At 41.6% G+C, this 12,366-nt stretch overlaps 1 protein-coding gene across 2 annotated transcripts in view; it reads left to right on the top strand.

Annotated features, from left to right (window-relative positions):
• The window catches only part of SPOCK1 (SPARC (osteonectin), cwcv and kazal like domains proteoglycan 1), a 518,936-nt gene that overhangs the window by 391,484 nt on the left and 115,086 nt on the right, over nucleotides 1–12,366 (top strand). For both annotated transcript variants that reach the window (XM_079143902.1, XM_079143903.1), the window contains exon 5: nucleotides 108–234. In XM_079143902.1, the coding sequence (XP_079000028.1) occupies nucleotides 108–234 (127 nt within the window). The remainder of the gene's footprint in view (nucleotides 1–107; nucleotides 235–12,366) is intronic.

Raw genomic sequence — 12,366 nt, 5'->3', positions numbered from 1 at the left:
TGCTCCATTTGTTCATTTGACCTTGTATTCTGAAAACCTGGAGGAAAGACCAATGAGAACTAGAGTTTCAACTAACCTATCCCATTTTTTTTTTTTTTCATTTTCAGGCAAAAGAAGGGGAACGTGGCCCACAAACACTGGGTTGGACCTTCAAATTTGGTCAAGTGCAAGCCCTGTCCTGTGGCACAGTCAGCCATGGTCTGTGGCTCTGATGGTCACACCTACACATCCAAGGTTGGTCTTCATTATTTTATCGTTATTATTGATCATAAAAATACTGTGAAATCTCTGCCAAAACAGGGGCCTGGAAAGGATAGGGAACTCTGGGCCTTGCACTTGAGAAGCTGTTATGTAAAAAGATTCAGACTGGACTGTCCAAGGCTTAGGGACATGGTGGTTCTATGAATAGTGTTAATGTAGAGGAGCTTGGAGATGAGGTACCACACTACTCCAAAGATGTAAGTCACACAGCTCAGCTGACGTGGAGCAGAAGAGAGGATAATTCTGTAGGAAAAGTTCACTGATATGTTTCCCTTGCTTCCACCTTTGGAAAGAAATTTTGCTGCTAGAACTAAGCTGACTCTTCATTGTCAGTAACAAAACCCTCCAGAGTCTGACTTTTTCCTATTCTAGAATCACCCACAGAAAGGATCTCTCATCCATGTTTTCAACAGCTGCTTGTCAAATACTTCTAGTTCATCAAGGCATTGTGCAAAACGTGATGGATGAGGGGAGCCAGTGGAGAACAAGACAGATATTCCTGCACATGTGGAGGTCACTGTCTGGTAGGAAAGACAGAAATAAATAAGTAGCCAAACGCATTAATTGTAATTTCAAATGTTAGTAAGTACTACAAAGCCTGGTACTAGGAAGGAAGTAGAGATAGAGAGAGACACCTGCTTTATAGGGGGCAGTGAAGGAGAAGTGTCTCTAAGGAGGTGTCCTTTAAGCTGAGAATAGAGGTGTAGGATGTTCCAGATAGAATGGTATGGGCCAGGGCAGCAAGGGTGTGATGTGTTTGCAGGACTAACATGATTCCCACATGCTCTAAAGATGAGGAGAGAGACATGTGAGATGAGGGGGAGAGGGAAGATGTCGAGAATAGTCTATTACAGGACATTTAGCAAACTGGAAGATGAGAAGTTGGTAGGACAATTCCAGGCTTGTAGGGAAATGAGTGTTTCAATTGCCTTAAAAAGGTGAAATCTCAAAGGTAGACACAATACTCATCACCATCTCCACCAGGCGTGGGGTGTGTTGTCTACTGGGTGCTCCTAAGCATCAGTGACCAGAGAAGAGCCAACCAGGGCTCTAGATTAGGAGAACTTGGAAGATTCCAATCTACCCTCCCATTTTGGATTTGAGAACACAGGACGGACAGAGCTTAGTGACTGAGAGAAATAAGCCATCTCCATCCTGGCCAAGTTGCTTAGCTAAATCCCTAGCCTGGGGCTCTGGCAGAGAGTTCATGGCTCCTTCTTTCTGCTCTCTCTCTAATGATTCCAGCTTGTGCCATTTAAATCATTCTCTCCAGCTCTGGAGTAAGCCCTCTGATCCTCAAGCCTGAGATGGGAGACATGGGATGTAAGTGAGGATCAGGGCTGTTTGGGCATGTGGCATATTGCACATCAAGTCCCCCCAAAAGCCTGCTGTTATGGTTGAGAAATTAGGCATCCCCCAAAAGCTTATGTGTGAGACATGGCAAGAAGGTGAAATGATTGCATTATAAGACTCTTAAGCCAATCAGTGAATTAATCCCCTGATAGGGAATAACATGATGGTAACTTTAGGCAAGTAGGGTGTGGCTGGAGAAGATGGATCATTAGGGGCATGCTTTGGGGGTTTATATTTTATATCCAACAAGTGAAGTCTCTCTTTGCTTCTTGGTGGCCATGTCATAATCTGATTTCCTGTACCACACACTTTCATCACAATGTCCTGCTTTACTTAGAGCCCCAAAGAATGGAGCCAGGTGTCTATGGACTAAGATCTCTGAAACCTTGAGCCCCCAAATAAACGTTTCCTCCTTAAACTTGTTCTTTCAGGTATTTTGGTCAAACTTGTATTCTCACCTCTCTCTCACAGTCACAGAAGGAGCTTAAAAGGCCAGTTTCCCATGACCCCTGAGCACAAGAAATAATAGCAACCTATCAGATGTGGTGGCTGGATATTCTGTCACTTGTCCAGAGAATGTCTTTGGATATGTTTGCTGGTCAAGGACCCCCTGTCTGGGCAGGGAGGTTGACTTTTTCAGGTGCTGACAAATATCTAACTTAAAGAGATAGGATTGGGATTTAAAAGACCTGTCTGCAATGACTCTTGATTCATCATAGGACAGTATATATCTATACAGTGTTGAGCAGAGTCCTTGAGGCCTTCCCCAGCAGGTTGCTTCTGGGACAGTAGTGTCTTTCAATTCCTGCCCTAGTTTGACTAAGGTCTAAGTCTCCCATACCTGCTCAATTCTTTTCCAGGCACAAAAGAAGAGACCTAAAGCTGCCTCATCAGAAATTGTGGTATCTTTCTCCATAATTGGTATGTTAGTCAGTTTTCTATTGCTGTAACAAAATGATTGAGATAATCAACATGTTAGGAGAATGGGTATTACTAGGAAGAAAGGTAAAATTGTTGGCTTTCAATTTCAGAGATTTCAGTCCCTCCTTGGTTGGTCCTGTGGAAGCACAGTTGACCACAGCAGGAACATGTGGCAGAAGAAGCCTGTTCAACTCATGGCAGCCAGGAAACAAAGAAAGAAATAGGAATGGGCCAGGATCTTCATATTTCCCCCAAACATCCTCCCAGTGACCTAACTTCCTCCCACTAGGCCATACCTTCTAAAGGTTCCAACACCTTCTAATGGTGCCATGGCTGGCCTTTGGGGAATATCTAAGATTCAGACCATAGGCCCCCAAGAGGTAAGGCACATAGCAGAGTTTGACACCCATGCTTTCTGCCTTTTTGTGATCTACCCACTTATATCTAAAGTTAAAACGAAGAATAGGGGTAGTAGGAGGGGCAGCATTACAGTCAAAATTTGTGTTGGTTCTTGGCCTTAGTGTCCTGGCCTTCTTTCTTTTGTTTTCTCTATCTGAATGTAATTGAGCAAATATGACAGCCAGAAGCTGTGTACTGATTGCTCAGGACCTTGAAGCAGAGCATAGACCTAAACCCCTGTGGTAGTCAGTAAGGCTGGCTTTTTTCAAGGGGTCATATTTCACTCTGATCAAGTTAGTACTGTTTTAATTATTGCCCTTTAAATACATGGTCACATTTTTATTGAGGTTCTAAAAGACTAATCTCACAGAGCACTAGAGAACACTGGTAAATTCTCAATTAATAGAAGTGAGTGGATTAACTATAAATAGACAGATGACTTCTCATCCCAGGGGGTTGTGAACTTTTTTTGAACATTGGTGTCAGTAAACAGTGCAGATGAGACAATGCTTTGTGACTAACCAGAGACAATTTGATAACGTTAAGTCAAACTCATAAAAATTAGTTTTGGCAAAAATATATTATAGTCTAAGTCCTATTATCAGCCATCCTCCATGATGAATAATCACAGTTGTCCAGGTAAATTATTTACCCCTTCACAGCTGTGGGCCATTATCAGGGAGCAGGAAGAAGGAGCCTGAGCATTGGTTTGTCCTTTATGATCATGTCTGTCCTCAGGTCACATAAGACAAGTTTTCCTTCCACATCTTGGCCCCAGATATTCAGTGGATTTTAGAACTAGGGGCTGCATTTAGGAGTGTCATTCTATAGCAAGTCTCTTTTAGTGTCCCAATATTTGTGATAGCACTCAGAGCTCCCCCAGGATCAAAAATAAAGTTCACAAGAATGCAGTCTTGAGATGAGAGGTATGGAATGTTACATGGCAATAAATGTTTATTCAGACTCTGTAGAGAAGAGCCTATAAAAGATGAGGAACAGAAGGGCACTGTTGGGAATCGACACATGGAAGGCCAGTGCCACAGCCGGTTGGAATGTGTGAAGTATGGTCTGACCCTGGACCTCACTTCCAAGCAGTAGCGTGTCATATCACCCTAGTTGTTTCTTAACTGTCCTTGATGTCACATCATTCCAGCCAGGAAAACTGATGTAGTACAGAAATTCAGTAAATACCGAGTTCTTCCTTACTCTGTTAAATGCTTTGTGGTAAATACTAGGGATAGGGCAAAGGTCAAAAATAGGCCATGCTTCCCTTTCCATGGAACTTTCAAGGAAGACAGACAAATGAAAATGCAACCCAAGTTTCATTATAATTGTTCCTATGGTTTGGAGGGGTTGATTGTCTCACCCACCCCCACCAACCAGTGTGGCATTGTTGAAGTGATGGGACCTTTAAGAACTACAACTTGTGCAAGGAAATTAGGTCATTGGGGCCACTGACCTTGGGAGGGATGAATGCTGGTATTGTGGTTTAAGTTCTTTTGAAGAGTGGGTTATTAAGGAGAGCATGACTGGCCCCTCCTTGGGCTCTGAGTTCCTGTCTCTCCTTGTGATCTCAGCTCATACCATGATGCATATGTAGCCAAGGTAGCCCTGTGAGCTAAATAAAAATATTTTCTTTATACATTACCCAATCTCAGGTATTTTGTTATAGTAACAGAAAGCAGATTTAGACAGTGGATGTTTAGATAAGGGAAATTTGGGGTACTGCAGTGGTGCTGAATAGGGCCACTTGAACCAGTTTAGACGTATGAGCAGTCCCCTTAAAGGAAGTGATGGTGCTATTGAGAACTTAAGGCTGGAAAGAACCTACCAGAGTGGAAGTAGGGCCAGGGACTCATTGGGTCAGAGGGAGAAGGAGCTTGAAGAGATGGAAGAAAGAGAGGCACCTTGACACTGGGTACAGTGTCAGTGTGGCTGGGTCACTTGTGGAGTAGGGGTAGGGATGAACTGGCACAGAAATGAGGTTTGAGAAGTAACCAAGGCCCACATTCAACAAACCTTTGAAGACCACAAGAAGACTGCTGGACTTCACTGGAGAGCTGTGGGGATACTACAGAAGAGTGTTGTTTTGAATTTGTTTACACTGGTGTGGGATAGGAAAGTTTAGAGCAGGACCAGAGGCAGGTTGACCATGTGGGGCATGAGCCAGGCCTGGATTGCCATGGCAGTTTCTGAGATGGATAGAAATCAGTCTACAGAGGTATTGAGGAAGTTCGAGCTGGGTCTTGGGACTGTTAAAATTTCAAATATAGAAGACCAGTTCATCTCTGAGCTCAGCAGAAGGACATCTTCATCATCTTCATCCTGGGTGGACTTGCAAATCCTGCCAACAGCTCTGTGGTTTTGCTTTGTGAGATATCTGGGAACCCATTGTCTCTGAAATATTTTCAGTTTTCTGCTGTTAATTGCATGAAAAGATGAAAGCTTATAGGGGTGGGGCCAGAAAAGGGTCCTGGCTGCTAATTTTTAATTCTATCTTCAAGAAGAGAGGCCCAGACGCTGCTGACTAGAATTGGGCCTATAGGGATCATTCGGGAGCCATTCTAGGGTTTCTCCCTCAAGAGGGCAAGACTGTTTTGGAAAATAGGAACAGATCTGGTGTGATGCTAGGGTTTTGGAAGCTCAGAAAGGGACAGAGGAGGAGGCCTTTAGGGGAGGGGTCTCACTGCTAGCATCCTTCCCCCGGACTTCATTGGCTTGTCTAAAACCTGCCCACCTGACCAAAGATCAGACATGCAGGCTGTGCATGCTCCCTTGCCAGCCTAAAGCTCAGTGCTCAACCTGACCTCTGAGGAGAGGGTTCTCTGGGTGCTGCTGGTTGTCCTGAGAGCCAGCCCTGTTCTCTGGCATCAGCCTGGCTATTGGTAATTGGCAACCAAGCAGGCAAACACCCATCTGCTCTCACTCCTCCTCCCCCTCACATTTTCTTCCTTAATCGCTGTTAAACAATTAGCAAATGGCTCATTTATGTCTAGACAGGGAAGAGAGATGCGGAGTTAAGAACCGCTGTGGAGGAAAATGTTTCTCTTCCATTCTGAATGTGCACACGTGAGGGAGGGGTAGGGAGCACTTGCTTTACAAGGTTGGCATTTCTTGTAGCATATTGTCACTGCAGACTGTATTATTTTTTCAGAAGCATCTTAATAGTTTCCAACAATTGCTACCAAGAAAAGGTCACGTTTGAAGTTCTTGGCAAGTGCAGTCTCTGTTGGCCGGCGTTTCCCATGAATAGGCTATTCTAAGGGTTGGAGCCAATTGAGGGTGTGGATTTGTGAGAATTCTCCAAATGGCTTCGGGCTCACTCTGTCATCTCAGTCTCCCAGACTTCTGACCCTGTAAGCAGATCCGGCATGAAGGGTTTTCGAGTGTGGCAGAGTTTAGTAGTTTCAGGATGATATTTGGGGTCGGCTACCCCTTCCAGACCTGTGGAATGAGAAGGATCTTTACTTGCAAATGGCTCCTCTGCAGAGGCCTTGCAGAAGTAGATGGTAGAAGGTGGAAGCTGAGGGGAGAGGGCCTCAGAGGACAATGTCAATAGTAAAGGCATAGTGACCAAGGTCAGCAGTGACCAGGCAAGCTAGCCATGCTCTGCTGTGGGCAGCACTGTAGGGAGAAGTTCCTGACTCTGTCCAACTGTGCTCTTAGGTAGCAGTGGGAGAAAAGAATCATGTGCAGATAGACCCCAGTGGACACCAGCAGTCTGAGAAAGGTAGATTTCATTATTTTTTCTCTTTCCTAGAAAAGGCCAACAGTAGAGGTTTTATGACTTTAGAGATAGACTCATGGCAACTGGCCAACTACAAGCAATTTTGCTTTATATATTAAAGAGTTGGAGGTTTCAGGACAAATCCCCCATGGCAGATGCCCCTATTTTGCCTTTTCCCCTCAGGCTTTATTCACATACAATTTCATTTCCTTAGTCTGGGGAGCCAAATATCATTTGATAATGAGAGCTCTCATTTACCGGGTGTAAAGACCCTCAAATCTTAGTTTAAATAGAATTCTTGTTTTATTGTAATGATTCCCTTTTTTCCTTCACAGGGCTTTTGGAAGGAGCAAGTGTGAATAATATTTAAAATATTAACTGTGCATTATTCAGGATATAGTTTCTGGCTGCTGTGACAAAAACCCAAATGAAACAGAAGCTTAAATGGAATCATCTTTTGTTTCTCTCTCATGTAAACATTCCACACATGAGTGGCCCAGGGCTAAAATGCTACCTACAGACTTTTGATGACCAGGAATCTTTTAGCTTGTTATTCACTTTCTCAGTAATTGAAATTGTTGAACTTCTGTGTATGAGTTAAGGATGGCTGCTACACCTGGCTAGTAGGAAGAAGGAAAAAGGGGGCACATTCTGAATTTCACTATGATCACTTCTGCTCATATTCCACTGGCTAGACACCTTATCACAGGCTTCCCTCAGCTCCAAAGGAGGCTGGAAAATGTAATTTTTATTCTAGGCAATTATATGCCTATCCAAAAACATGTGTTTTATTATTTAAAAAAGGGCAGAGTGAACCTTGGGGCTATCTGGAACTCACTACTCTAGTAACATTTAAATAGCAATAATGACAATGACAACAAGATACGATAATATTTAGTTATTGAGCCTGTGTTAAATATTAGGATGTTGTGCTAAGTGCCATAGTATTATTTTATTTTCTCTATTATATTATTTCATCTAATTTTACAGTAGACCTTTGACATGGGTGCTATGATTAGGTCCGAGGTAAAAATGACAAAACGAAAGCTACAAAACTTTTCCAAGATCAACATGGTTAGTAAGTAGCTGAGAAGATACTTGACCCCAGCCTGACTTTGGAGTCACAGGTGTTACTTCCAAGAGTGAAAAGTCATCTGATGAGTGATGTAAAATATGAGGTGTAATCACCAAGATGCTTTTGATTTTAAGAAACAGATAACTCATCCTAAATCAAAAATGAAAATTTTGGTATAAAAAGTTACAAAGTATTACTGGGGATGCCAGGCCTCAGAAAAAGAAGGGAAACTTCACTATTTTTAATTGACTTTCCTTCTTTCTCTTCTTTGTTTCTGCTTCCTTTCATTCTACAAAGTGGCTCTTTCTCCTTTGCAGAGAATGAGGATTGTGGAAGGTCCACATTCATTTGTTCCCAAACTAGAAACTTCCGAGAATTTTACAGTGTGTTTCAATCCCAGGAAGGAATTCCAATCAACTCACTGGAAATTTGTGTTCATCCTGTAATCAATTGTGATGTCCAGGCTGTTGGTTCTATGATTGGCCTCCTCTGGTCACTTGCATCTCCTCACCTCACCTTAACTCTGAATGAGAGATATTTTTAGCAAAAGAAGATGGAGAAAAGAGTGTATGTTGGAGAGGGTAAAATGTAAAATGTGACAAACTTCAAATCACTTTTTAAAATACCAAATATGCTAGCCTCATTGAAGTTTTCATCTAAATGACGCTACTTTGAGCCAGTATTAAGGGATGTTGTATATCTAGGAAGGACATACACAACATACAAGACACATTTTTATACCAGGTTGTTTTCTCCTTAAGAAGATAGTTTATCTAAAATAAAGCAGATTCACTGTCATTTTAACTCAGAATTCTTTGAACCCATTTGCCATGATGCTTTAATAGTTTCTTCTGATCATGGGGCATGTTTATCCTTAATACTCTTCAGCCTTTATTTCTTCTTAGAACATGCCAAGATAGCACAGTCATTTTGGCTCCTGAGGATAGACTTTCAGGCAAAAATGGTTATTGTGACATTTTGAGAGAGTACAGATGTTCAGACACCGTCCATGGTGATAACGCCTCTACAGGATTCACACAGACTACTGCAGCCTGTAGATTCATCATGAAGTTAGAACAGAAGGAAACAATTCAACTAATGATTTCACCACTTATTTCTATGTTCTATATGCAAACATGCATTTAACTGAGATTTGAAGAATAGGTTTTCATTTCTTTTCCTCAAATGCCCTGAGTACAATGCCATGTAATTAGTTAGCTTTTGTTAAAAACACATTAGGAAGAATAACCTTCTTGTTGTCAGTTGTGTTGAACGCATAATTAAGCCATTTGATAAAGCAATTACCTGAACATGATGTTGCTTGGCCTCCCCCATCAGGAGATGAGATTAAGGATTAGGTAAGATTGCAAAGCACTTGAGATCTCTACCTCACAATCCTTTAAAAGACAAAGAGGTCCCTGGCCAGAATGGATATGTACAGTGCAATAAATCTAATTAAATCATTACAAACAACTTTAATTAAGTTCATAATCATGTTGCTTTTGTTTTTCTTTAAAAGGAATAAACAAAATATTCCCTGTTGACATATGAGTAGTCAGAATTCCTTCTACATGTTCCAAGAGAACATTTCAGCACCAGATATGGGTAGTGCTCAGAGAAGCTGAGCTCATTTTCTAAGCCTTGGGCTAGGACCTGCCTGTTATGTGAGGGAATTAAGGAATTCCTTGTTCTTTAATTACAATTGGGTTAAAACTTACCATGAATTGTTGCCATAATTGAATATTGGCAGTAATGTGTTTAATGATATTCTCATTTTTACCAAAGCAAGAGTTTTTTTCCCCTTTCTGAAACAAATGAAGCAGTTTAGAATCTTTGTATACTATGTGCAAAACAGAATGATTCCTCTGGGCAAGGGTGGCCTTCATGAGATGCTGGGTCCCTGTCTAGTGAAGTGCTTGTAACAGCACTTCTAGTAGCAGGAGAGATTTTGTGTCCAAAAGAGTGATGTTTCCCGACTTCTCCAAAGTTCATGAGGACTGATTTGGAAACCAGAACTCTGCAATGACAGGCTGTGCATTGGTGGCCAGAGGAGAAAATAGGAACCTGGGACCCTTACACAGTTTAATCAAATGGAGCTCATTAGAAAAGTTTCTTTGCTTTCTCTTCCCAGCAGAGAAAACTGAAAGATGTTACTGTGTTTCAGTGAGGGGTGATGACCCAAAGGTCGTTTTGAGCAAGACAGGCAATACTCATCCTGTTTTCTTCTACCCTTTCCTATTAGAAGCTGTCTAGACCAGCTACCCAGTCCCTCTTTGGAGCAAACCAATACACAATTCAATTCCCTGGCACCCAGCAAGGATGAGGTAAGGGATTGACAGGGAGAGAGGAAGCAGCTAATAAGCCTGCAATACCCAAACCTCTTTTGTTGTTGTATTTTAATGCAGTAAATAGGGTAGAATGGATGAAGCCTCTCTTGCCTTAAGCTCCAGGTACTAGATTTATTTGCAGAGTCTCAACTCTTGATTAGATTATTGACCATTGCTCTGGTGGGTGAGGAGGTAAGAAGTTAATCTAACCAAGAGGCTAGCAGCTGCATGCAGATGGTGACAATTCCTTAAATCCTACCAAGGTGGGCAATTGGAACTGTACCTTTGTACCTTCACCCTGAGTTCAGGGTTGGTTTAGATTCTTTAAAAAAAAAAAAATTCTGCCTGATGATGAAACAGGACAACAGAAACTTTAATCAGTCTCAACTTGGACTCTGGATAGAGAAAGAAAAAGTCATTTATGAAACTGTAACAAATAAACTATCAAGTGTTAGAAAAGATGTGATAAAGCTGACATTCTCATATGCTTCTGGTGGGAATATAAAGTGGCACAACCATTTGGGGAAAAAACTTGGAAGTGTTTTTAAAAACTACTATATGATCAAGCCATTCCATTTCTAGGTATTTACCCAAGAGAAATGAAAGTGTATGTCCAAAGAAATACCTGTTACATAGCAACATTATTTGTAATAGCCCCAAACTAAAAGCAACCCAAATGTTCATCGACAAGTGAATGTTAAATATGCTATATCCATATGTCTCAGTTCATTTTCTTTTGCTTTAACAAAATAACAGACTGGATAATTTATAATACAAAGAGATCTGTTTTACCTCATGACTTGGGAGGCCTTGCACTGCTTCATAACATGGGAGAAATTAGAAGGGGCAAGTAGGAACACACAGAGGACAGAAAAGGAGGTCAAACTCCTACAAAAGCTAATGCATTCTCATTAAAAAAAAAAAAAAAGACACTAATTCATTCATGAGGACTGAGCCCTCCATGACCCAAACACCTTCCAGTAGACCTCACCTCCCAACACTACTTCATTGAGGAATTAGGTTCCAACATGTGACCTTTTGGGCACCAACTCATACCATAGCACCCTACCATCAAGCTATAGTATACAATCAAATACTACCCAGAAATAAAAAAGGTCATGAACTATTGATGTTTAATGTTAAAATAATTATCCTGAGGAAAAGCCAAACCAAAAATAGTATTTATTATTTGATTACATTGATATAGAACTTTAGAAAATATAAGCTTATCTGTACTGACAAAGCAGATCAGTGATTTGCTATGGTGGGCAGAAAGGTAGGATAGAGAGGGATTTCAAAGGGTATGAAAAACTGGAGGATAATGGATATGTTAGTTATCTGGATTTTGTTTTTGTACATATGTACTTATGATTATCAAAGGTCCTTGACTTGTATACATTAAATATGCATAGTTTCTTATATATCAATTATACTCCAGTGAAGCTGTTCACAAAGTTAAAAATATGTGTCAGATTTGTAGAGTGTGTCCAATGCTTAGCACCCACATTTTGCCTACATTGGTCACTTTCGATGCCATCATTTAGAAAGATCCTCCTTTGTTCTCTTATCTAGGCTGAGTAATGGCAGAAAATAGAGTTGACACTTTTCAAATGTTTTTCCAGTGACAAATTGAGAGATAAAAACCACATGGACTTACCCTGAATATTCTAGCACTCTGCATTTTTCTTTTATGGAGAGTTTTCTGTGCTTTAAGTGTGTCCTGGGTTTTAGCACCCTTTGGATAGGAAGCCCATTTTTCATTTGTTGATTTGGTCCTTCTGCCCCATCTTTGAGAAGAAGAGGTCTTGTGGGACTGAACAGCAGTCATAAAAGCCCAACCAAGGAGTAGCTGGGGTAGCAGAGCAGGTCTCCTGTGGCGGCCTGTGAAGCCTGTGGATTCAGTGGCATTTTAGAGAAAGCCTGATTAGCTGGGAGGGACAGTGATTATTCATTGCATTGCAAGAAGAAACTATGCAAAGTGTATATAACTATCTGTGGGACAAGAATCAGTGGTCATTGCAGGTGAGGGAAAAGCAAAATGTTCAACTCTGTGACTGATGTGAAAAGCCATTCATTCTTATAGGTGACAGGCAAGCAAGGAAGATGGACCCTCTGAAGACCTTGTGGTTGAGAGGAGCTGCATTGTCTTCTGACTTTGTAGGGGTTCTGGCTCCCTTCACTAACTCAATGCTCAGAACTCAGGGTGGAAGAGGCCACCAGGAGGTGGCCAGGAGTATTTTGGGACCCAATTCTAGGGTGGTTCCCTGCCATGTGCTAGACCCTTGCTGGGCACTGGTCCTGTC

This window comes from Sciurus vulgaris (genome assembly GCF_902686455.1).
Source record: "Sciurus vulgaris genome assembly, chromosome: 6".
Taxonomy (NCBI): Eukaryota; Metazoa; Chordata; class Mammalia; order Rodentia; family Sciuridae; genus Sciurus; species Sciurus vulgaris.
This window is presented reverse-complemented; position numbering and strand designations above follow the sequence as displayed.